Raw genomic sequence first — 26,981 nt, forward strand, 5'->3', positions numbered from 1 at the left:
TGTTCCACCACTGTATGGAACATAAATAGAGTTCTCACTGTGCAGTACCTGCTCTGCTCATACACAGTTACATTCAAACAATCATATATGTGAAAATATGCATGCAAAAGTAGACTGTAGGAAGAGCAGGATGTCTGAAGAGTAAAAAATTTAGGCCCTTTAAATAACTGGAGAATGGAAATCAACGACATCCAACAGAGAAGCAGGAGAAACAAGAAGTAAAACTCAGTTGCGCACCTGTAAAAGTATTTTATTTTAATCCTGCAACATGTCCATGACATTGGAAGGAAAACAGGAAAATGAACCGGGAAAAAAAAGGCTTTAAATTCATGACTTGTTGGTGCAGGTGACAGAATTCTCTTTCCAGTGCTTTTTTTGTTGTTCAGTGTGTAAGTCTTCTGCTGCAAACCATGAATACTTACTGCATGTACACAGTGTTTTAGTAAAAAGGAATTAGATTTGCAAGATCCTGTTGTGGTACATTTTAATATTGCTGATTTGCATATGTGCAACTGAGGATTAAAAAAAGGACAGAAGTGTTGCATTAAGTTGTGTTTAGATGTTTTGTCTGCATTGTTTAGCTTCTTCAGGATGGAGATATATCTTGTGTGTGAATATATCATTTGTAATGTTGAGTTTCATTTATCCTGCTTTTTCTATTTCTAAATTACTACATGCACTACTTTTAAAAAAAATCTAAACATACAGACATCAATGAGAAAATACACTTTATAAACATTGCATAATAACATTTCAAGGGGGAAACACCACATTTGCTGATTGCAAACGCCATAAAAGCCTTTGTTTGTTATTATTTGGGTAAATTTATAATAAAATTTTAGAATTTTGAAACTTAAGAATGTGTATCTGGACAGTTTTATATATTTTTCCTTTATAAAATTATGATTTTAACATTTCTTTTGTTTGAGTTGATGTATTTTAGGCTCTTGTTAGACTTGTACAGTTATACATCCACAAGTGGGACATTTGCTATTTTATGTTGTACATTTTCTCCTAATTTTCTTTCTAAATAGTCATATAAAAGCAGCAACACTACCATAAAATAAATCTGATTTCACCGGAAAGTAACTTAAGTGAAAAAAATCTCCTTACTAAGGTAATTTAAGTATATGAACAGAATTCTGTGCACTTCATCAGATGACAAAAGCATCATGATGAGGCAAATGACAGTATTAAAAATGGAGTGCTCTCATGGCACCTTCTCAAGATTATTCTGAATAAACTCAGATTTTTATAATCAGATAGAAGTGGAGCCTTTTGCGAAGATTTGATTTCATGCAGTTTTGATTTTAGGGACTGGAAATGTGGGGGTGAGAGTCAGGGAACGAGGTCTCCAGCCGGGATTTGAACTGAATATCTGCTGCTCAGGACATATGTGTCCATGTGGTTTGGACCCTAAACACGCCGTTATCACTTCATCTCAGTGAAATCAAACTTAACCAATCAAAATCTTACTGTATTCTTACTCACAATTATTTTGCATTGCCGATAAATGCTCCCCCCTGAGAACTTCATATCGTACATAGTATTGACGGCAGAAATGGCTGGAATGTCATTCAAATGAGGAATCATTTGATCAAATAACACACAGGTCAAAGGCACGGGAGAGGTTTCCACTAAAAACACAAGTGAAGCATAGAGTAGCTCTCTCATCTCTAAAAATAGTCTTCATTCAAGAAATTACTTCAACTTTCACACAGTACTTTCTTCTAAACAAGAAAATGTAAACAGTTTGCTTTAAGCAAGCACACGCAAGTGGTTACAGACACTCATTACAAGTTAGAGACATTCACATTTAAAGGAGCCCCTCGAGTGGCAAGAGTCTAAAATGGACGATTACAGCATATAGAAGGAAAACAAAGCAGGAGGTCGACCCATTTTGAAGAACAACTGTGAGCTTATTATTAACAAATATTATCTTGGTTATAAAACCTGTTAAAACACTGTACCAGATGAGCTTCCCGCATAAATCAAAAGCATAGTCATTTTAAATTTGCAAATTTAAAAGGCTTTATCCACAGTAACATAAAGACGTCAACAAAAATGACCATTTAGGACTCAAGTATTTTTTAAAAAATCCCTCCCATATATCTTCCTTTCCCTTAAAAGTAGTAACCAGCACTGTTCACAGGCAAAGGCTGCATCTCCTTCCTTAGAAAACTACCTTATCATGCCATGTTGCCTAATTTGATGCGACTAGTGCCGCGCAATATCACGCTGCACCGCACGCAACCACTTCATTAACCAACAACTACAAGTCGTTTTCATCAGGGATCTTCCAAAGACACAGAGAAGGACACTTGGTGGCATTCATTTCAGAACAGCCGCACAATTAGTTATGAACAGGTCAACTGAGCCTCTGATTACCGCTGCTGCTTCTCTCTCTGCTGAAGTCCTCCAATGCCCACGATGCACTTCCAGATGCAAACACATAGATGGAAACTGTGGATTATAGGTCTGACAGACCCTCTGCGTGTTCACTCAGCTCCATGGTGTAGTAGTCCAGAGGACGCCTGAGAAAACAGACACAGACGTTAGCGAACGCACACTTGCACAGACCTGAAAAGACTACGCATTTGCAGTCACACCAAAATTTCAAGTCGCCCACATCTTCCAGAAGCATTAGTCCTCACAGGTAATAATTTACCTTGATTGCTGCCACTCTCCACCTGCCTAAACTACGAGAACTACTTCAAGCTTTGATGTGCTTTCCCAAAATGACTTTCAACGACTTCCTGAACACAGCCTGTAATTTTCTGTAATTATTACGGAGTTACACACAAAGGAAGGGGTGGCGATGAAGATTCCAGCCAAGACAAAGTGGCAGCTAAGATGTGAGCTGCAAATCTAAAAAAACTAGGAGAAAAGAATGTTTGAAACTAATTTTTTAGAAATATCAAAAAAAGTCTGGAGTTCCCCTTAAAATACCATATTTCTCCCCTGTCCCACACCCCTGATGACCAAATTGAATGTCAAACAAAACAGTTAAAATGAAATTTAGATCTCCTTTTTTGGTATTATTTTTTTCATTGATGTCTCTTTTAATTGTGGGAACATTTTTTTTAAAATAATATTTTAAGTAATAATTATTATGCATGGAACATGTGTCCCACAACAACCCTGTTAGCATAACTTTTTTAGCATGTGAATCACATGAAACGCTGGAATTAACATCATCAAACAGTTTTCCAAAAGAATGGGTAGAGCAAAGCTATGTTCTCTCTTCTACTTTTCATATAACAACTAGTTAATATCTAGCATCTACTCCTGAGAAACGGCATGGATTAGCATCGATGTAGGGTAGGGTTAGCAAACAACAAATAAAATAAAAAAACAAAACAAAATGCAATAAAAATGGTACCACTGATGTGTAAGCTGAGCCAATCAAGTCTTTGATAGTTTATTACCTATTTTTGATGAATATGTAGCAGAAAATTGCAAAAGAGAGGGTCTATTTTTCAAAAATTGTGAAGCCCAAATGTCCTCCAATTCTGGAATGACCCAGAAATATAGATGTTTGAACCTCAAATCCACACTGATGTCAGTTCATACTTTAACGCTCTGAACCCCAAGCAGTTTCTGGATGCGTTTTATTTATTTATATTTTGCTCCAGAACAACAGGAGACCTACAGCTAGATTTTACACAAGACCTTGTTAAAAGTACAGTAATAGCTGCACATTTTCTTGATACATTTACTTGATTTCCTGTCAAGAGTTAGATGAGGACATTAACACTGTTCTCATGACTACTGAAAGCATCCAATATCCTTTGCCATCCTATATACAGAAGACTGCCTTTCCTTGGTGTAATTTTCTTGTCATCGGTTGCTGCTTAAATTGTTCAGATGTGTTTTGGTCACAAAGCTCACAAATGTGGGCGTCACCAAGGAAACGGGATCAACTCACATTACTGTTGCGACTCAAGAGAACCATTCCTCAGTGCTGGAGTTGGTTTTTGTTGAGAGCCAGGTTTGTGATTGAGGTATATTTCACTGTGTTATTTCAAATAAAGCTAATTAATAAAATATCTGTGTTAAATCATCAGCCCTCACTTGTGCAACCTCAAAAGACAAAGACATAAAGAGAGTCTGACTCTTCTTTTTAACCAAACTCACAAGATTTGGATCAGGGAAGAAGAAATAAAAGGCCTCTGTGTGCAAGAAACTAAAGGAACACATCTTCAATCTGACTGGCCCAACAATTAAACTAAATGAGCAGCATTGATTCTCAGCTACACACATTTGAACCCTCTGAACCCCAAGCAGTTTCTGGTGGTTTGTTTACTTCCTGTTAGATTTTTACTTGCAGTGGGCTCATTGTTCACTGCAGTGTAAAGTCCTGCACCTCTATGGAAACAGCAGAACCATGACTAGAATTGGAGAGAAATCAAAAATATAGTATAGTAGTTGAAATTATCTCATTGTTTGTTTTACTAAAATTTTAAAATACCTTAAATCTACATATATAACATTTTTGTGCCTACAGGTGCTGCCAAAACTGGGGGAAAAATGGAAACTCCACCTACTATGAAGGTTTTACTAGTTATATATTTAAATTGTGAGATGTCATGATATAAAGATTTGATTAATTTTTCCGATAGAACTCAAAGTCAGATATGATTTGCTCCAAGACTGATGAAAAGTTGAAAATCTGCTATTTTTTTTTTCCACTTTTTACAGTTTCTGTGTATGGTAGATGATGTCATTTTGGTGATTTTTTAATATATATATTTTTTTTAAAGATATGTTTTTCACTGGCAGATTTTGGGGTTAAGAGGATTAAATATTTTTTCCTCTCTCCACTGTGAAATCATACGAAGCATTAACATCAAATGAATGCGAAACCATCTCTGAAGATTTGTAACTAACAATACAGACATGAAATGCTGGTGTAAATATGTGATTAGAAACATCTGTGAGCATGTCCAGAGCAACAAAAAAAGAGATATAATTGGAATAATGTGAGTCTCCTTACCTCCTCCTGTAGAAATATGTGAACAGAGCAGCTCCTAGTCCCAGCAGCAGGAGAACCGCTACTATCAGGCCTATCTGTAGACCCAGTGCAGACGCTAGGAGGGAGGCAAATAGAAGCACAGTCACACTTTCTGAACAAGTTTCCTTCGGACTTCCTAATGAAACGTGTAGATTTTTGTTCTCCACTCATGGAACAATTCACAGAAGCCCAGCTGTCTTTGCAAAATAAACCTTCAGATGCAGAACACGGAGGGAGTCGCAGCGCAACGCTGAGCAGAGCAGAAATTCAGATTTTCTCATTTACAGGCCTAAACTTTGTGCACCTGCTGTGACATTTGTGCCTCATTGTATTTTTACTTCATAGTGCTACACCCACACATTTGATCTGTAATATGTTCCTACAGTCTGGTGTGTTTTTGACACCTTAACAAAGCCCTTTAACGGGGAAAGAATGACTTTATCAATCAAAACATGGTGAAGTTTGGATGAACAATTGCAGTCAAACGTAACCGGGGTGACAAATGATTAAACTGTTTCCGAGTCCCATCAATTCCCGCCGTCTGCAACATATTTAGGTCATGCAATTGATTATCCGTACATAACGTACACATAAATAACACACGCTTGTAGGCCTGTGTGAGTACATCTATATTAAATGGCCACATTCTATGTTGCCACGATTTCAGATCATCAATAACTAATAAACAAAAGAACAACAGTCTTGGTGGAGTACTGCGCTCTCTGAGTGCTTTTCTTGTTTGACACTTTAATTCTTTTAAATGTGTAGCAGTAACTTAATACAGCTTTGACTGTTCTGATCAAAATGAAAACAGTAAAGCTGTATTGCATCCATGCACTGTAATTGTAGTGGAAAAACTGAATCTGCCAGCCATTAAAAATGATTAGTTAAAGTACTGTCAGACTCAGAGGGCAGCAGTTTCCCTCATTATTTTACATTTACAACTTATTCTTTCAGATGTAAGCCGCATCTTTGGTAAGTAGGTGCAATTTTTCCTACATTAGAGCTTTCAGCACATACATCAAGCTCACAAATGGTTCCTCACGCTTTACATTGAAATGTAAATATACATTTCAGTGTTTGTTTTGTTGTTTTCTTTTTCAAAAACATGTTCAGGGAATATTTCTTCAATACATTCTATGTGGTGAATATACTACATATATCAACCAGAAAGAAAACTAAATCTGGAGTCTATAGGCAGTTCAGCACAATGCGCCAGACAAATTGATCCATTTTCTTTTATTGTTTATTGTGGAAAAAAAAAAACCCACAAACACTATGAAAACATAAATTAAAATCTAATATTTAACAAATAAATTAAGAAAATCAAGAACATGACTACTAAAACAAAAAGGAAAAAAAATTCCACCAGATTCTGGTGCTCAAACCCAAATTTTACTTGTTCCACATTTTCATAGTTTGCCTGGTGGATGGTTCTGAATAGTGCACCAGTGAGTAACTATTGAGTATGTCAGAGTCTAGAGTGCAACCATGCATTCTTTAGGGGGACACGTCTCTCCTCCCATACTGAGGAAATATTGATCTAACCCTCCAGTATACAGTAGAAAATATGTTAAATATGTTGTCCTTTTACAAACCCTGTCAATTGATCATCTTTGTAATTTTCAATTTACTTCCATTTGTTAAGGAAGACTTCAGACATCCCAAATATGTCCTTCATGCATCCATGAAGCAGCGCTGAAGACTCTGCTAAAGCTTTAAATGTGACTTATTATTCTGAATATTTAGAGCAGAGCTTCACATTTCTCATCGTAACAGAGAGGAATTAAATGTGGAATGCCGGAGGAAGGGAGAAAGTGTTGAACATTTCAAGACACATGCAGCCCATTGATGAATTACAGGCAGCAAGCCTATTAATGAGTGCAGCAATCATCCTTATGCACCTGAACACATCATCAGTGATGTTTAATGGGCTTATCAGGTGTTTCAGGTCGATAAGCTTCACACACCGTCACCCAGGCAACCCTGATCAAGCCCTGGCTTGTGTCCAGGTAACAGAACAGCTATCAGGGACACACAGACAGTTCTGATACTTAAATGTCGTAACCTCACAGTGACGTCCTGATTTCACTGAATGTATCTACTACTTGCTGCCCACAGCTGGCTCTCCCTTCCTCTTACTTTAATAAATACCTGCCACATCCCACAGCAGCAGAAATGATGATTGCTTTTGTAAACTGCGAGTGATGTGCACATTTACACTCAAGGCACAGCAGCAGTAACATCATCAACACAGGATCCGACGAAATAACGTTCTGTGTTCTTCTACACAACCAGCAGGTCAGCTGGTCCACACAGAATACGAGTTCATACAGTGGAATTATTTGTATTGAAGCATTCTGGGTGAAACCAAAGCTCCATCAGAGCTGTCAGGATGTTAAGATAACACTGGCACTACACAAAAAAAGAAAATTCCATCATTTTTAACCTTGAGTTCAGTTCAAAACATGTGTTCTGGACTTACTTTTTAGCAGCTTAAATTAATTTGTCTGACTTTAGTCCCTCGTGTAAAGTTGGAAGTTTTAGGATAAGATCAGTGTAATTTTTGATATGATTTCAATTCCTCTTTGAAGGAAGTCATTCAAATAGGTATTCATTCATAAAGCAATCATCCAGTCTGGACAAAGTATCCTTAAAAACCTTAAAAACAAGAAGGTATGTCATCCTACTTTTGTCGATACAGAGAAAATAGGTAATACATTCTGGAGATTAACAGATTATATATTAACACGTATGAATCACTTGAAGATGGGCATCATCAGTCTGTCGGTGAAGTGTGTTTCACGTTTTAAGTTTCCTTTCCACTTGAGATTCTTTGTTCATTTAGCTGTCAGACACTGTGCATGCATGCGTCTTCTTTCTTTGTAATCTTAGTTACAGCTGACAATAAATCATGGATATAATTTCACATAATAAAACATTCTCGGTGCAAACTTGAATGTCTTTGTGGACTCTGTGTAAACTTATCCAGCCAAAGGTGATGAAGAGTGTCCATTATTTAATAGAAATATAGCAGAGGGAATGTGAATCTTAAAGCTGCATTTGTTGTATGAAAGGTACTATATAAACATCACTATCGTCTGTTAGAAACAGGCCTTTCTATGTTTGCACTGAAAAGGAGAAGCTTTCCAGTCTCATTGTACACTGTATAATGACAAAAAAGCACATTCTATTCTATTCTATTCTTTCTACAGCCTATAGTGTGCCTCCACAGTGATGAAAAATCTTGTATAATAATTAGTCACTCTGCCTCTGTTGCTAAACTGGCACATTTTTACCACAATTCAATCCCTATTTCACCAGGATAACTTATTTAGACACAGATACAGACATTATGCGTTATATCTGGAATTTCATGAAATTAGTTTAATTTTCCTCCTTGTATTTTCAGGACCTTTGAGTTCATACATAGAGGACTAATCAAGCCAGACTTTCACAGCAGAATGCAGACTCTTAACTGATTGATTTAGCTCATTAGTATCTGTTTTCTTTCTGAAATGACGATGAATTAGCTGCGGCCGCTTGCGTTTTAAGCATTTGAAACCAACTGTGCCGTGTTGAGGAGCTTAGGATATTGGGAAGGTTCTGACCTGCTCCCGTGTACCGACCGGTGGTGGGAGAAGAACAGACGTCCGTTTCAGCAGATGACGGATTCATGTGTGACGTCTGGATGATGAGGGCCTTCTGATGGTCCGACAGCGCTTGGATGTTCCCCCACACTCGCAGCCACCCGGACACACAGGAGAAATTGGCTCCTTGAACATGAACAGACAAATGCTTCACTATTCAAACACGAGAAAAGCACTCAGAGAGTAGCAGTACTCCGCCAACACTGTTCATTCCCCCATATGGCATTGTCAGAAATGTAGCTTTTTTTTTCTTTTTTTAGAAATACAGCATTTGTTTACTAGTTATTGGTGATATGAAATTACAGCACTATAGAATGTGGTAATTTAATATAGATGTACCCACAAAGAAAATGACCTTACGCTGAGCACAGGTGTGTGTTATGCATGTGTATGTTATGTATGGACACCGAATCGCGTGATCGACTTGTATGATTTCCGACAGACAAGTCCCGATAAGCCCGCAACGGTGGATTTGTAGTAGGATTGTAATCATGTGCTCGTCAGCAGGCAGCTGATGTAGTGTTCACTTGTTGTCAGATTTACATTGACACCGTGCCGCTATCTCTCAATGACACAGAAATCTTTAACAAATCCCTGCATCCAGACTATAAGCTGCATCACTGCCAAAATCTAATCAGTTGGTCCTTGTGTCATTTCTGACCTTCTCTGAAAATTTCATCCAAATTCATTAGTCCGTTTTTGAGTAATACTGTGCACAGACGGAATAACAGACGGACAAACAGATGTACGCCAATCGTCACATAACTCCGCCGCATTCCTTGGCGGAGTAAAAACATCACTCAGGAGGTGCTTTAGGTTTGTGGATATATACATTTTGGAAATAAGGAACTATAGATGGGAGTTTGAATAGCATACTTCCTGACAGTTATTTATCCTACATTAGCAATAAGGGATGTCAATAGTCACACCTGATCCTGTCTATCTCCAAAGGATTTCCCTCTGCAAGGAAGAGCTTCCAGAGCTGAAAGTGACTGATGGGGTGGCTATCGCAGTATTTCTCAGTGATGATCATCATTTACATTATTAAACTTGTGAACAACTGCTCGATTATAAGAAAATCTCAGTTGCTTCTTTATAAACTGTGTCTGCTTACATAGAATGCATCTTTTAACACCACTATTCAGTAAATGGACTCAGCTATAAGCGTGACTTCCCACAATGCTGTTTCTTTCACCGTTCTTCAATGAAAAATCAGCAAACGCAGTGTGTAGAGTGTAAAAGTGACTCACCTTGGAGGTACAAGGCAGAGATGCCACAGTGACACCTCTGCTCCAAGTAGTCGGCCACCTCAGCCACTCTCTTCCCGTGAATTAGGCCACTGCAGTCTAGGACAAACAGAGAAGAGACTGCCATCTTTAAAAGCGACCATATTTACTGAGCTATGATCCTGATAGAAAAAAGATACATATTGAAAATTCCACATTTTGACAGATAAATCACTAAAATATGAGCTTTTACATCTCCTGTAAAGTCTCTCCACTTGTGAACAACTGCAGTATTACCCAAATTGCACTTTTTGGTGTTAAACAATTTGGAATACAGCTGAATTAATATTTTTTCTGTGTTAAATACTAAAAGTTTTGAACTATTTATTAGAGGTGTAATGATATGTGTATTTGTCCTGAAACGTTGCGACGATGCGACATTCAATTCTTGAGGAAATTTCCTCAGGGTGGCTCACCCCGTGAGCCAAATAATTACTGTCAGAAATTCATATATATATATCAACATATTTGCACTCTGGGAATGAAAATTGTAGACTGTGAGCACCACTTGGTATGTCTCAAATATCACAATCACGATTAAAGCTCACCAAATGATCTGCTGTTGGCCTGTTGTGCTTCAGTGTAACCTAATATCAGCTGGTGTTTACACGACTCTCTTGCTCTCTGTGCTCTTATAAACTGCATTTTAATTCCCAATACGGCTGTGTAATTAATAATTTTCTCCTTCTGTTGTTAGATAAATGAACCAGTATGAAATAGTGACTGAAATCCAGCCCTTAAGTCGACATGTTAACAAGCAGTCTCTACTCTTCATTGCGAAAATACTGATTTGTAACCACATCATCTGACAAACTGCCCAAACATGAGTTAAAAACAACAGCCGTGCATTTAAAATGATCACTCAGAAAGTTAGAAAGTCTTGTGCTGAAAGTCAGCTGTTGTGCTCTGCACTGTCAATCACAGACATAGAGAGTTTTCTTCCTGAATGGGTCATAGACAGCATCAACAAACATTGAAACAACCAGGAAGTATACAATCCAGGTAAAATGAACCATCTTTGAAGTATTTAGAAAACTGTACAAAGTCTGAGGACATAGGAGACTTTCAGAAATTTGCTAAAAAAAAGACACAGTATGGGACCTTTAAAGTCAGATCCGTGGAGTAGGGGTAGCAGCAATACCACTTCAAAGTCAGAATATTTTCAATTCTATGCATTTTGATTTGAAATATCTTATGTCAATATATAGCAACTTCTGTTAATATTGTTTAAAATCTAAAAATATCTTTAAAAGCTTTAGATTTTGTTCAGCATATCTATCTTTGCATCCTCCTCCCTAAACCCTGTTTTATTTAGCTTTATGTTAAACACATTTTATCTGTGCAAATGTAAATCGTATGATGCCTGACCTCTTGACTGCCCCTGCCAGTCGCTGGACAGAGGTCCCAGACAAAGATCAATCCGACTGGAGAAGGCGGAGCTCGGACAGAGATTGGCGCTGTGAGGAGTTGGAGAAGAGCTTGTCCAGGAGGAGGAGCTCCTCACCTCACAGCATGAACACCGGCTGAGTGACACAGGACCATCCTCCACTGACCTGAACACACAACAACACATGTCTGAGTAAATATAGTCATAAAGTCAAAAAAGCAAGTCTACCTGAATGCAGATTTGCACACATACAGCACCAACTAGCTTAAAGACAATATTTTGACTGTGTTTCAGATCACATTCGTCACAGATTTCACTCTACGGCACTATGTGCTGCTACTGACCTGAAATACATCATTTGTGGCCTCTAGGGTGATCTGAGTTTCACTAAATGTAACTTTGGGGATCTTGGATAATTAGTCTCATGTACATGTTGTAAAGTGACCGTTACATTATGTAGAAATGTCACTGTCAGCCTGTGTCTATTAATATAAATGAAAAATGTAATTCAATAGCATCACAAACAACTTTCTTCAAAATGGCAAAAAGGAAGTAGCACCTTTTAGAAACAGTTTCAACAAAAACAAAAAAATCCTCTGAACTCCAAGCAGTTTTTATGTGTTTTTTTTTTTTTTTTCCTCCGGTCACATATTTATTCAGGCTGCTCAGTGGCTCGGTGGTTAGCATGGTTGCCTTGCAGCTAGAAGATCCCCAGTTCGTGGGCCTGGGATCTTTCTGCATGGAGTTTGCATGTTCTCTCTGTGCATGTGTGGGGTTTCTCCAGGTTCTCCGGCTTCCTCCCACAGTCCAAAACCCTGCTGAGGTTAATTGGTGATTCTAAATTGTCCGTAGGTGTTAATGTGACTGTGCTTGCTTGTTTCTATATGTAGCCCTGTGATAGACTGGTGACCTGTTCAGGGTGTCCCCTAAGTCAGCTGGGATAGACTCCAGCCCCGCCACGCCCCAAATGAGGAATAAGCGGTGTATAGATGATGGATGGATGGATAATGGATTTTTATTCTCTGTGGGTTCATTATTCTTTACAATATAATATCCTGCATCTTGATGGAAACAGCACTGGAACAAAAGTGGAGAAAATTTAAAAATGTCTGCTGTGTGTTATGACACAAAGATATTGAACCCCAAATTGCTCTGACACGGCCCTGGCCCGCTGCGCTCCTCCTCCTATCTTGATTTTTATTGTGAACAGTTGTGAGCAGTCTGGCGGCGTCCATCCTTTGTCTCTGGTTCTGTGGTTGTGCCCGCCTGCAGTGCAAGGAGCTACCGGATTGGTTCAGGACAGGTGGTCTCCTCCTTCCATGCTGTCAGGGGAAACTGTCAAAAGGCTCATCCGTTCAGTTTGTCGGTGGCAGCTCATGGGTGAAGCTGAGCTGCCCGGTATTGCGCGTTTGTACTCGTGATCATAGTGTTCATGGGAGAGCTAAACGCCAGCAATCTGTACAGTGACAATCAGATTCTCTGTTAGTTAAGACAGGGGTGCTCCAGCAGTTACGTAATTTCTGTACATTAGTTTCCTTTATATTTTTCTTTTTACTTGTTTAACAACTTCTAGTCAAATTTGCGTTTGGTTATGTTTGGTTCTTTCATTTCTGTAGCACCCATTTTCTTCTGCATTTAACTTCCCCACTATTTGTTATTGCCATGTACACCTTTTTCTTTCAAAATTAAATCACAGCCCGTCACTCTACAGTTCAGTTCTCTGTTATGTTCTTTCTTCTTTCGTTTACCACCCAACTACCCTAGACAGCCGGGTTGTAACATGCCCCAAATTGCTGGCAAGCATTTTGCATTGCAGCTCCACATGGTATTGGTGTGTGAATGAGTACTTTATAAACCACTAAAGATAAAAAGCTGCTATTTAAAGTGCAGTGAATTTATCTTTAACTGGGTTGAAAAACTATCATGAATGTAAAGGTTTGGGACTCAGGCTGTTGGGTTCAGTCGATGTTTACCTGAGAGCTGGCATCACATGTCTCCCTCTGCTGGTGGACAGAGAGGAAAGCAGCTGCTGGTTTTCGCTGAACACGAGCACATCTCTGAGGCTAGAGTTGGTCAGAGCAGTTCCAGCTCTACAGACACTGAACAGGTCGTAGCACAGGACCACTGCTCCTCGTACCGGCACCGTGGAGCCCTCCGGGAAGGTCTGATCTATGCAGGGGAGAGACGAGGTGAAGGAGCATAGTGAGAGTACAGGGGAGTGGGTGCAACGAGAAAAAAAAAAAGGCAAGAAGACAGAGAGAGAGACAGCAGGATTAAGCAGGAGTTTGGTCATTTTCCACCTGTCATCCCTTTGCAGCAAGGTCTTCCACTGGCCTCACCTGCTCCAGTGACATTTCCGACCATGTAAAATCCATTCTGGTCAATAAATCCAGTCAGCGGAAGTGCAATGACGGTCCCCGTTCGCTCCTGGTCAAACACAGACAGCACCAGGCCCCGCAGGTCTGTCATCGGAGGCCCATGCAGCTCCACGAAGGCCCTCTGCCGGCTGTGATTGGTCCAGTGTCCGCTAGCCACCTCACTGATGACCACACCTTCAGGGGCTGGAGGAGGACGAGGGCAGCTGTTTTCTCTCAGAGGGGTGGGTGGAGCCACCTGCAATGATCGATGAATGTGGTGTGATTACAACTTTTAAAAGCCCAGTAAGGATACATTGGAGATGGTATACATTTCATTATTAATGTAACAAAACAAAAATCTTCTTTAGCTGCAAAAACAAATTTAAAGGACGAGTTTGACGGTTTGGAAAATATGCTTATTCTCCTTCTTGCATGGAAGCTTGATACCACTTGTGTGTCTACACAGTAAATAAGAACCAGCCGGTTAGCTCAGCTTAGCTAAGCATCAAGTGTTTCACTGGTGCGTCCAAAGGTAAAAAATATTAACCCCTTTGAGCCTATAAAGCTCACTAATTAACATTTATGTTGGGGTGGGCATCCTGGCTAAAGAGATCAAATGATGGCAGCTAAGTGACATCAAGGACCACCATAACAGTGACCTGGAAACACCCACCAGGGCAGAGAATGGATAGTTAGCAGCGACTGAACTTTTAAAATATAATAGTAACATGTAGCAGCACGATTTGTATGATTCCTCTGAAAGCCAGATCATCCACAAAATTATAAATGTCCACAATTTAATATCATGAGATCATTCACCCTGGCTTTATATTTTCTTCACTGAACATGCACATAAAACAAAATCTAAAAACAACATGCCATTGTAACTTCAGGAAGTCGCTTTACCCTGCCAAGAAATAGTCTGGCACACAATCCCATAATGACATCATCCATCCATCCATCCATTTTCTTCAGATTATCCATGGTGACAGTTGGTTGAGCAGGGCATTCAAGACATTCCTGTACCCAGCAACGTTTTCCAGCTCCTCCTAGGGGATCCTGAGGCATCCAAAGCCAGATGAGATATGTAATCCCTCCAGCAAGTTATGGGTCTGCCCGAGGCCTTCTCCCAGTTGGATGTGCCTGGAAATACTCCAAAGGAAGGAGCCCAGGCAACATCCTAAACACAAGCCCAGATTACCTCAGCTGGCTTCTTTTTACGCAAAGGTACAACAACTCTACTACAAGCCCACTCTGGATGACCAAACGTCTCACCCTATCACTGAAGCTGAGCCCAGTCACCCTATGAGGAAAACTCATTTTGACCACTTGTATAGACAATCTCTTTCTTTTAGTCACTACCCAAAGCTCATTACCACAGGTGAGGGTTGGAAGATCCAATGGTAAATCGACAGCTTTGTTCCTTTGTTCCTCCATGCTTCTAGCTCAGCTCCCTCTTCACCACGATGGTCCTGTACAACGCCAACATTACTGCCAACACCGTACCGATCCCTCTGTCCATTTCTTGCCCCTTTTCCCCATCACTTGTGAACAAACTCTCAAAAATATTTACAGCAACTCAATGCCAATCTATTACACCACATTATGCTATATTTACGCTTTAGTGTTTTTAGAGACTAAACTAATTAAATATAAGCTTTAGATGTGCTGGTAGGTGGGCAGAACTCGGTGAGTCATTTCCTCCGTTTCCAGTCTAACCAGCTTAGTTTAGCACAAATGACACACGGTTTTATGAAGGGTTATGTGCAGGACTATTTCTTGGTCAAGCGTACTGCTAAATTCATGCTAAGCTATGCTGTCTGGCTGCTTGCAATAGCTTCCTATTGTGTGTACAGATATACACCAATCAGCCACAATGTGACCACTGACAGCTGAAGTGAATAACATCAATCATTTTGTTATAATGCAATGTTCTGCTGGGAAACCTTGAGTCCTGACATTGATGTGGATGTTTGATATGTACCATCCACCTAAACATTCCAGGTCAAGCAACCCCCCACCCCTCATGGCAATCGAGAGTCCTTGATGCCAGTTGCCACACTCAGCAGGACAATGCTCCCCGAGAACATCGCAAAAACTGCTCAGGAGTGGCCTCGGGAACACGACAGAGCTAAGCTGTTCACCCGGGTTCCACACTCCCCAGATCCAAATATTACTGAGCATCTGTGGGATATACCAGTATATACCACCCTGCAAGCCACAGCACCCACAGAATTCACTGCCACCATCCCCAGAGGTCCTGTGTCCATGTCCTCCTGGGTCAGAGGAGTTTTAGCAGCATAACGAGGACCAGCACAATATTATTCAGGTGGTCATAATGTTATGCCTGATCAGTGTAAATGTGCTATCAAGCTTTTCATCTAACTCTCAAGAATACAAATTTGCAAAGATAGGCAAATTTCCCAAAATGGTATTCGGTTACTTATATTCATTAGAAATGAAGGTTTTAGTGATAATTCATCCTCTTTGTGTTTTTGACATTTTGTATAAGCCGAGTTACCGAGGAGAACGTATTATGATCTGAACTAAACAAGCACACGCTCCTGATTTAGCACCTAATTCCAGCGTACTCTCTGCAATCCACCCCCTTTTTACTCACTGAAAAAGCAGACAGGTCATAGGGGTAAAGGCCTCTACAGCGGCTCAGCGCCTCGTCACCAGGCAGAACCTCTGGATCCTCCAGCAGTGGCAGCTGTCCTGGTGTCAGAGCTTTACTCAGCTCCTGGGCCTCCTGATCGGATCCTCTCTGTCGGTACACCACTGCGTCCAGCAGGCCTTTAGTGGGGATGCCCCTCTGTGCAGCTGACGGAGGCCCAAAAGGACTGCGATAGAGCGCCACGGCATCCGGCCCGTTCTGGATGGTGTTGGGAGGAAGGCGAAGTGATGGAGCTGGAACCAACCTGTCGCTGCCCAGCAGGAAGTATCCTTTGGAGGTGGTGAAGTGTCCGCTCAGGCTGATCTCCCTGTAGGGTTTGTTGTTGTGGGCACTGAACAGCAAGATCCAGATGCCCTGCAAGGAGACTCTGCGGCCTGACGGGTGCCACAGCTCGATGTACTCTCCGTCCTCAGCGGCTCCCGGAGTGTCGGTGTTCAGCTCGTTGATCAGGAAGTCACTGTTGCCCCAGGGTGGGAGGTGAGGCGGCGAGTCCGTCCCTCCTGGGATTACTGAAGCATAAAAGACAGCATTTACTGGGGGGTGTAGAAGAAACATTTTCTACAAGACATGTGCAACTTAAGATAAATTCATAAACACAGACAAAATGACAAAGTATCACTTTCCAAAAATTAACTCTACCACTAATAATGCCCATTACAGAATTCAAAGGAGCTCCCTTAAACTGTGTGATAATACTTAAAATGATGGCGATGTTGCCATACATATGATCTCTTTATATGAGTAAGCGATAAAATATTCAATCCTATGTAGGTTCATTAGTCTGCATCTACTTTCCACTGAGCAGTAGATGGATATAACCAGCATTTAACTCACCAAAGTGATCTCGTCTGAACAACTCTTTTTACTTTATGTATGTTTTATGGAACAATTCCAGAGATTTAGTGTGCTGCTAAAGTACAACTAAATGATGTTCACAGAAAACAGAAGCTTCAACATGACCACACTGCTTTCAAGGGGAGAATATTATTGAACGATGCGCAGATATTTCCCTTAACACACGTTAAAGAACTTCTGACAGAGATGACTAAACCTCAGAGCTCTATGGAGAGACATCTGAGGAAGTACGCAGGAGAATTAAACAACTAGTCTTTGAAGTCTTCTGTGCAGTGAACCAGGGGAATGATTGACGCAAAAATCCACCAGCTAAGCATATTCTCACCATCTAAAATAATACACTGCCTTTTTGCGTTAGATAAGCTTTTGTTTCAGTAGAAGATATTATGTTGTGGAACTAAAAGAAGAGACCAATCAATATTTGCAGCACACTGATTTGAATATATTCGTGGTTAATCAATTCAAGCCTGAATAGAACTCAAAAAGTCTTAATTTTAGCATTTTATTATTATTCATCCTCTTAACCCTGAAAGGACACTCTGAAGGGCATGTTATCTTAAAAACAAAATCATCATTAATTAGAGCTAGAAACTGTAGAAATGGCATATTTTCAAATGTCCGATGGCCCTTGAAGCAATCATCTGTAATGTGCTGTTCAATTGCGAAATTTAATCAGTGCTCAGCATAAAATAGTGATGCTCAAAATCAATGTATTCTACATGTCCTGTTTTATAAAAAAATCCCTAAAATAAATAGTTTGCACTAAACAGATTCTACAAAAAATGAATAATTCTGCATTCCTTAATGCACCCATTAAGGATAGATAGTCTCAGCATAGTTGTTATCTTACATGACTATTAGAGTACAAACATTTGTTGGTCAGTGTGGCAGGTAGCTTCCTGAAACACAGTCGCCAAACGGGAAATCTGGTCACATTTCGCGTTAGACGGGTTTACAGTCCAACCTTGCTACATGAGAATGTGTTTAAATATTATATAAAAGGGACCTGACGACATCTGAAGATTATTTTTCCGTTTACTCACATGTTAACTGCAACAGTGCCTAATAGAAGGCAACATTTAGGCAGGATTGCATAATAATGTGACATCCCAACAATTTCCAATGTGAGAGAGTAAGTTATGTAATTTGAGATGACAGACTGTGAGAGAATCTGTAGTCATTTTTGATACAAACTGTGAGCCGCATGAAGACGAGTTGACAGCTAATGCGAATGAGATATATTTCAGAGAGAAGCTGCAGCTTTTACGCTACAGTTTGTGAGTCACTGATGTAAATAAAAAAACAAAATTAAAAAAAAAAAACTATTTGCTGATTATTTGTATTGGATGTAAAATGTCAACAATAGTACAAATAGTTATTTTGAGCCCAACACAGAGGAATCAAACCAGTCACACACCTAATAAGGCTGACTCTGTATCGCTCATCGATGAGGACCACATATTATTTATAATAAAGAAATAATCCCCTGCTTTAGCCACTCTTCACTAGTGATTGCACAGCCACCAGCAGCTCCAACAAAGCTGGTAAAGTTTGCTGAAAACGCAGTGGCGGTGGGAGTCAGTAACAATAATGAGAGCGTCTATCTGGGCAGAGATGAAGAAACCGCTCACATGGTATCACAAGAACAACTTCTCACTAACTGTGAGTACATCTAAAAGCTGGCTGTGGACTCTCTGGGAGGAAACAGGCCGAAGACGAAGGCATTCTCAACATCAGAGGGAGTCCATCAGAATGAAGCGAGCACCTTGAAATACCTCTGGTACACTGACAATCAGGAGGTGAAGCCACTTTCCTCTCCACTCACGTGCTGCGAACATTTTGTGGAGACATGATTGAAGCCTGTTGGCTGGGAGCACTGGGCTGCTTTGCCTGCCCTACGGGACATAAACACCCGCCAGTGCAGAACCATTGCCATAAGGATAGGCCTGTCACAATTATTACATAATTATTATATAATCGCCTGATTGCAAATATTTGAGCCAAACATGAATATTTCGCATAATTGATTCATTTGTATAAAAACAACTCAATTAAAGTGACAGAAATGTCACATTTCAGTCACTACTTCCACAACATTTTCCATCGTTTTGCTCTGGTTTAATGGCAACAAGTGTTTATCTCGAGGTCCTTAATGTCTAATACTTCATTGACTGCATTTCTATGAGCCTCTTTGACATTAACATCACGGATCTAGTTGCAAAACCAACCAGCACAGCACTGCCAGGAAAAATATTAGTTTTAAGTCAGATGAAAAAGGAGATGTGGCATCCAAAGCACCAACACAGGTAGTCTCAAACTAACAGAAGTGTAAAACGAAAAGAAAAAGACAATTACAGAATTTGTTACAATTATTTGTGTAACCGTTAATCATCCACTAAAGTTTCATGATTGTTAAAGCCCTAAATAAGAACAGCCGGAGGCCTGGATCACTCAGATCATGGCCTTGTTTTCTGTGCTTTGATCAAGAAAACACGATCGCAGCCTGAGGACCAACATGGCGAAGCTGAAGAGGAGCTTCTTCCCCAAGGCCGTCCGGGTGCTCAATGAGAACACCGCTCCAGGCTGCACCCTCCTCCCTCCACCAGCTCCACCGATACAGGATAAACACAGCCATCTCCCGATAAACCAACTCACGGACTTCCACTCTCTAACCATCACAAATCACTAAATGCACAACCGCAACCTTTACTCAAACCGTAAAACCAAACCTTTACCCTCAAATAGCCCTTTAAAAATGTGACAGGAAGTAGAAAACGTCCTCAGTTTCAAGGTCTAAAATCCAAACTACTCCACACAAAGATAACTCAATTACACAAACATAACGAGGGAAGTGGAGTAAACCTTGAACGAGGACAGGGAACAAAAGCAACAGAATGCTGCACACAGAAAGTCATTTCCGGTTTATTATGAATTACTACTTCAATTTCTGCAATATGTGACTGTACATGCACATACAAAATTAAAGTCAAGAATCTTCTTTTTCTGATATGTTTGTTCAAAACGCGTCTTATCTGGTGGTACCTCAGGCCAAGGCTGACATCTCATGGTATCAATAAACATCAGAATCAGCATTGATAGAGTCAAACAGACACAAGAAGCCTGAACTTTAGTACCAACATCCCATCACAAAGTCTTCTTGCACAATATACGGATCTGGAGGTTCTAATTTATTGCTTGACCTTGAAAAAAAAGCACTGAGAAAACATTCTCATGGTCCATTTATTAGCTCTTCTGGAGGTTTATCTCAGCAAGAATTTAATTTTGCTCACGTTAGATAGACAATATACAGTCTTATTTATATGACTTAATTCATATAAATTCAGCAGCAACCTAAAGTTTTTCTTAAATAAACATTTTGCATATTTATTCAAAGGGACTGAAAACAAGTCGACAGGTTTCCATCATCCTCAGTGTTGATAAAAGCACAACTTATTTCTTCAGCAACAGACTTTCACTGTTCATTCTCCTAAAAGCAGTTCCTTCTTGGAGCAACATCTTCAGCCAACTCTCAGTTCTTCATTTAGTAATACTTATTCCAGAGTTGTAGCTATTTTATCCCTAACTGGTGAATGAGGAAATCTGTAACTTCCCCAAGGTCAACATGTCTGGATTTTATCATGAAAAATAGCAAAAGGAAGTGCATCATTCTGAGAACGACCTCCTGATTTCTCCAAGAAGAAGAAGAAAAAAATATCTATTTGAAAGTATCCATGTTTGCGGACATTTAGCTCCTCATGCTACACATCACACACCAAATTATAAGCTGTAAAATAAGAAATTAACTCATTCCAATACTGTCTGAGAATGAAAAGTAAAAACACGTCTTTTTTAAATTTCAGTATTGTACTACTGTACTTAAATGTTATTGCTTTTCTACTTATTAGCCACTACATTTCTTATGTTATGCATTTTTTATGATCAATATCTGGCACAAAAATTTCCTTTGGGAATAACAAAGTTTTATCTTATCTGACCTTAAAAACTCCTCAAGCAGAAAGCAAATGGCACAAGAATAAAACCTTAATTTATGGAATTTCTGATCAAGGCAAACTGGGCGTGTTGGCAGAACTAAAGCAATACTACGCAATTTTAATAACATGATGTATGTGTGAGTCAAATGTAATTAGATGAGAAATATTACAACTTCACAGCACACAAAGTGCTAGTGACCAAACATTAGCTTTTTGGGTAAACCTGCTTGGAGCTGGGACATCTGTTCCTTTCCTTTCTACGGTAAACTCCGAAGAGTTGGAGATATGTTTGGTGCTGTCAAGCATCAACTGGCTTGGGTAAACAAGAAAGTGACACTAAAATGCATTTTTAGGCTGTTCTTTGCTGACTTAGCAGCTGACTCTTTCACACGTCCCTTCATCCATGAAGCACACTGAAACACTTACCAATACTGTGAGGGCAGATCTTGGGCCAGGGGCACTGGTTGGGGAGGCCTGGAGTCTGTGGAGCCTCCCAGAAGATGCCAGGATCTCTGGGCCACGTAGCCACACCACAGCGGCTGAGATAGAAGCCTCCCTCTCTCAAACTGAGCAGATAATGAAATCATTAAGAAACCACAGCTGTGAAATGGCTCTTATTCTTAACAAATATAATATTAGATCTGAGAGGTGTACTTCAAATCCAGATGAATGGGTTAGCGAGGTAGTCAGAGTTTTCAGTGTCACAAAGAGAGGCTATATTCAATCGGCAACAATAATTTTAAAGTGATTTCTACATATCCTTCATAATGGTACAGTGTCAGACCTGCAGTAAACATACACCATCAACAATTTTCCACCAGCATCCCTCCCTTGCATCATGTGCAGCTACAGTATTACTTTTTACCGCAATAAATTTTTATATTCCTCCCTGCTCTCCATTATAACAATGTGGTCATCTTGACTGAAGTATGCAGCCTTTGGTTGGTCCATTGTGTGCAGAAAAGAGTCAAATGACTCATCAAACACCTCCTTTTATGAGAGAGCACACAGAGCCTGGTGAAGAAAAACTGGTTAACAAAGAAAGTTGATTACCACCGTTGTGAAACCCATTATCTCTGACTGGGGTTCTGAAAGCCCGGGAATGTTGAACTTGCTTTGTAGTGCACCTCTTTGGTTAGTGTCAAACGACAGGGCCGTATTTTGGACTGTAGACAAACAAATTTACATCTTGATGCTATTTAATAACATGATCTTAAAATATAAAGAAACTAATTACTGCTATGCTACTGGAATGGCTCCAGTCCATTAGTTGGGGCCCCAAGAAGGTTCACATTATTTGCTTTTAGTGAAATATCTTCATGGATTACCATGAAATTTGGAACTAATGTCCAGACAATAAACCATAAAAGCTTTTTTAGCCCTCTTGTGCTCCTTTAGGTCCAAATTTCCCTTTGCCTGATACTTTGCTTATTAAACAAATACCTGCAAAACTCCTTATATTTCCATCAGTCTCAGCTGTGCTTCGTGTTTCCTGTTAATTATCAAATGTTGGCATGCGAACACGCTAAACTAATACTGTGAACATGGTAACTGTTACAAGTGCTAACCTTCAGCATGTTGCCATTATGAGCATGTTGGTGTTCGCATTTTGCTAAAAGACCTATTGTGCTTGAGCCTCACGGAGCTAAAACAGCTGTGAAATGTGGTCAGTTTTTCTTCACAGACGTGCTTATTAAACTCGGTGGTCAAATTTAAGTGCAAATATCATTAAAGTGTCTGAGTCAGTGTGAGTAAGCGTCCACGCCTCACTGCTGCTCCGCTGTGATGGCACAGGAAGGCAAAGAGGAACAGTGGTCACAAGCCGACCCTCTCCTCCCACACAGCGAAACTCGATGTGTTGCAACCGCGGCATCAAAAACAGCTACTGCACAATTCCGACAGTCGCAGCAAAAACACATTCGAAGCAACAGCAAACTGGAAATGATTCTTCTTAGTGATTATCTAAAGGCCTTGCCTGTTGCTCAGCTGGTACGGCTGCCTGCCAGGGATGAGAGTCTCGGTGAGGTTGGCACTCGGCTTGTTTCCAGGTCCGGCAAACACAAACGCGTCTAGAGGCTGTATCTGACTCAGTGGACTGCCAACGGGGAAGTCTGTAGCTCTGCCGCTGTAAATGGCCACTGCTCCTGACTCATCTCCTAAAAAAACAAAACAGGAACAAAGAATTTACAGTGAAACGAATCTATGAATGAAGGAAAATTTCTCAAAATATGCCCACGTTCTGCAAGATTCCACATGTGAAACCTAAGATGCAGAAGAAAGGCAGCTCTCATGGACTATAAAAAGCACTGACCAGAGCATTAGAAAACAGACCTTTCATGTAGTTCTTCTCTATGGTCACGGAGATCAGTCCATTCCTGGAGCTTTCCGCATCCACGTCCACCCCGACACTCACCCTGTCGGTTTTCCCATCCCACACCACCAACACCAGAGGACTTGCAGCCGGAGCCTCTGTCAGTTCTACAAATCCATCCACCTGCCCCCCACCCAGCTTCAGCTCAGTAATAACAGGACTGGTTGCAGCAGCAGCAGGTGGGGTGCAGTTGTTTCTTTGACCTGGGGACGGCGAAGACACCTGAAAGCCCCATCGATCTTCAGACAGCAGGCACCTCTCTATCGACTCATCACCCTCAAGCGTCGTTTCATCCTCAACGAATGCTGGCTCACCGGGTGTCAGAGTTTCAGCGAGGAACTCTGCACCTCCAGTGCGGCGAGTCATGTAGACGACAGCGTCCACCAACCCGACAGCCGTGACGTTCATCTTCTCATTGTAGCGAGCAGCAGATGTGTGGTAGAGGACTATGGCGTCGGGGCCGTTCTGGACGGTGTTTGGAGGCAGGAGGATGGCCGGTTTGGGCAGCATGTCCACCGAGCCCACCAGGAAGAAACCACGGTCATCTGTGCTGTAGCCCTTCAGGTCCAGCACCTTGTAGGCAATGTTTCCATTTCCATTATAGAACACAAGGGTGTAGCCCTCCAGCGAGGCCCGCTTTCCACTGGTGTGATACAGCTCCACAAACTCAGTGGTGTCCAGTCGGGGGTTGTCGGCGTTGATCTCACTGATGATGAGGCAGGGGTCACCACTGACCACCAGCACCAGGCTGAGAGAGACGACGCAGGCCAAACTCAACATCATGATTTACAGCTTCTCTGAAATGCCTCAACAGGAGCTTCTGCAAAAAGACAACAGGTTGCATTTGTCAGTAATACGAAGATAATCAATTCAGTTCATTTTTAGTCATATAGCTCCAATGCAATTCATTCCATATTTCATCTTAAGGCAGCGCACATAGTAAGGTTTAAATGGAACAGATCCAAAGTTTTCTTTGGATTCCCGAGCAGAAAAACTCAAATGTTACAGGGATTTTAATTAAAGGGCAACATAGCAAAAAAACAATGTTGTATAAAAAGCTTCTTCACAATAATTTTGTTTACTGCTTGTGGACCAGATTTATGAGGAGAAAAACCCTAACATCATGAGCAAGTCTATTTTTTGATCATGGTGACGTCCTTTGCATGAGTCATAAAATAAACAGCTACACCCACTACACCCTAAAATATTGCTCAAGAATGGTTTGAGGAACATGATAAAAAGCCCAAGGCATCAACTAAATATCCAAACTCCCCAAATGATTCACCTAGATTCCACCTCACAACTAGAGTCAGATTGATACATGGGTCGGCTGATTTTATATATTCTGGCCCATCAGAGATACATTGATGCATGCTGCCGATAGGAACACTCTCCTTTACAAAAGATAATACAGAGGAAGATGTATGGTGTAATTTAGAAATGGTTTCACCATGTAATTTGTCCCGCAGACCAACACTGTCTGCAGCACATGTAGCAGAGTGCACAGACGTTGGTGCGGAGTCAGATGGTGTCTTCACCTAAAGCTGCTTATTTGTTTGCCAAATACATTGCTATAAAGTTCAAAAACAATGACCCTTTTCAACAGAACTCCAGCAAACAGTATATGTAAACAGCATTTGTAGCAATATTAGAAGTTCTTGCTCTCTAAAGTCAGTATTGGCCCCAAAAATCCAGTACCCAAGACTCGCAAGACCCAAAGAAATGTCCCAAAACCAGATAATACAGGAGGTCAGAGGTCCACCTTAGCATCAGAATCAGAAAGGTTTTACTGCCAAGTAGGTTTTCACATGCAAGGAATCTGACTTGGTGTTTCAGTGCAGAACTAAAAGTCAAATTCTATATGCACCCCCTTCTTTTCGGTCAGAGCTGGTTGGGTGGCAGGAGGGTGACACATTACTAGACAGGTGATTTTCATTCTATACATCTAGAAGTATTGCAACAGCAGATTAAAATGGCACAGATGACTCATAACTTCTGGATCTCTATATAAAACACATTTTATTCACATTTTTGCATTGCCTATAAATGGCAAGAAATCAAAGTTTCTACTTTAGTCTCACTGCTGTATTTCCATTTTAGAGCAAAACAGCTACTGAGGTCCGGTTCTGTTTACCCCCTGTGGACCAGACTTATAAGAAGAAACCTCCTAATATCATGAATGAGCCTTCTATGAGTCCAGTTTGTGTCTATGGTGACATTGGGAATGCACGTCTGCTGCATGAGTCACGAAATGTTGCGAAACACACAGTGGCGAGCAGATGGAAACTTTACATGAAACGGTGAAATGCTGCAGATGAATCCCAAACTAACCAGTTTTCATTTCTTAAAGATTTCATCAAACATACGTTGCAATCTCGAAATCCCTCCTGATCTCCACGGCAGGAGCTTTAAAATGTATCTTAAAGAGGTTAGATTAGTTTGTACGACAATCACGGCTAAATAAAGATGATTTAAGAGATCGTGGAGTTTAAATTCTGGCCTCGGTTTTATCTCCCATCTCGCCACAGTTATTCCAGTCACGGTTGGGCTGCCGTTCACGCATCTTTCCGTCGAGGAAAAAAAAAACTGTCAATCTGCTTTCTATCACACAGGCTCCGAGGAAATCCGTCGCGTCTTACCGGGTTTCGCTCGCTGCTCCTCGGCCAGGTGGCTCCGAGGCTCGGTGCGTCCAGAACTTCCTCCGCTGGATGGAGAATCGTCGGAAATGTGAGCGCTAAAGTTTGGTTTTGTGTCCTCCGCCGCTCCCGTCATTCACAAAGCAGCACTTTCTCTCCCCCTTGGACTGTGGGCGGTCAGACTGGCTGAGGGGGATGAAGCCTGCCAGGGGAAGCTCTCTCTCTCTCTCTCTCTCTCTCTCTCTCTCTCTCTCTCTCTCTCTCTCTCTCTCTCTCTCTCTCTCTCTCTCTCTCTCTCTCTCCTTCTTTTTTTTTTCTTTTCCACCATTCAGACATCCACAGCTGAGAAAGCAGCTCTGCAGGAATAAAAAGTAAACTTATCCTCACAGCCGATCACTGTGCAGCTTTAACACTTAAAAAAAAAGAAAGTGTTAATTTCTGTTTCTTGTCTTTGGTTCATCCCCAAGACGCCTTCAAAGACCTGAAGGGGGCCCCTGACCCCACTTTGTGAACCAGAAGAGGAGCTGGTTCCCTTTAACACTTCAATGAGAGCTCAAGTCCCGCCCAGCTGCAGGTTACAGGTTCTCATCCAGTCCCTTTTCTCTCCTTAGACCTTTTTTTTTTTTAATATAACAAAACTAATTCCTAACTTTTTTTCTGTGATCCATATCAATATCTGAAAAGGTAACTTCCTTATTTACACACCTTATACCAATAAAACTCCCTTTTGTGTTGACTGACTGAGCCCGACAGGTC

The 26,981-nt window shown here is 40.7% G+C and overlaps 1 protein-coding gene across 2 annotated transcripts; it reads right to left on the reverse strand.

The window, feature by feature from the left end:
• Positions 1 to 234: 234 nt before the first annotated feature.
• si:ch211-183d21.1 (uncharacterized) lies at positions 235 to 26,434 on the reverse strand. 2 transcript variants are annotated; one of them, XM_035955779.2, is made up of 12 exons: positions 26,229 to 26,434; positions 23,550 to 24,409; positions 23,194 to 23,374; positions 21,645 to 21,784; positions 16,315 to 16,880; positions 13,677 to 13,950; positions 13,311 to 13,506; positions 11,319 to 11,503; positions 9,915 to 10,010; positions 8,644 to 8,790; positions 4,997 to 5,090; positions 235 to 2,534 (listed from the first exon to the last, which is right to left on the reverse strand). In XM_035955779.2, exons 2-12 carry the CDS (start codon positions 24,370 to 24,372, stop codon positions 2,471 to 2,473), a joined length of 2,766 nt encoding a protein of 921 aa, XP_035811672.2. In that variant the 5' UTR covers positions 24,373 to 24,409; positions 26,229 to 26,434; the 3' UTR covers positions 235 to 2,470. The 2 variants fall into 2 exon arrangements, with proteins under 2 accessions (XP_035811672.2, XP_023142827.2); XM_023287059.3 differs by having other exon boundaries at positions 8,626 to 8,790; positions 26,229 to 26,433.
• Positions 26,435 to 26,981: the final 547 nt, after the last annotated feature.

Source organism: Amphiprion ocellaris, chromosome 18 (assembly GCF_022539595.1).
Source record: "Amphiprion ocellaris isolate individual 3 ecotype Okinawa chromosome 18, ASM2253959v1, whole genome shotgun sequence".
Lineage (NCBI taxonomy): Eukaryota > Metazoa > Chordata > Actinopteri > Pomacentridae > Amphiprion > Amphiprion ocellaris.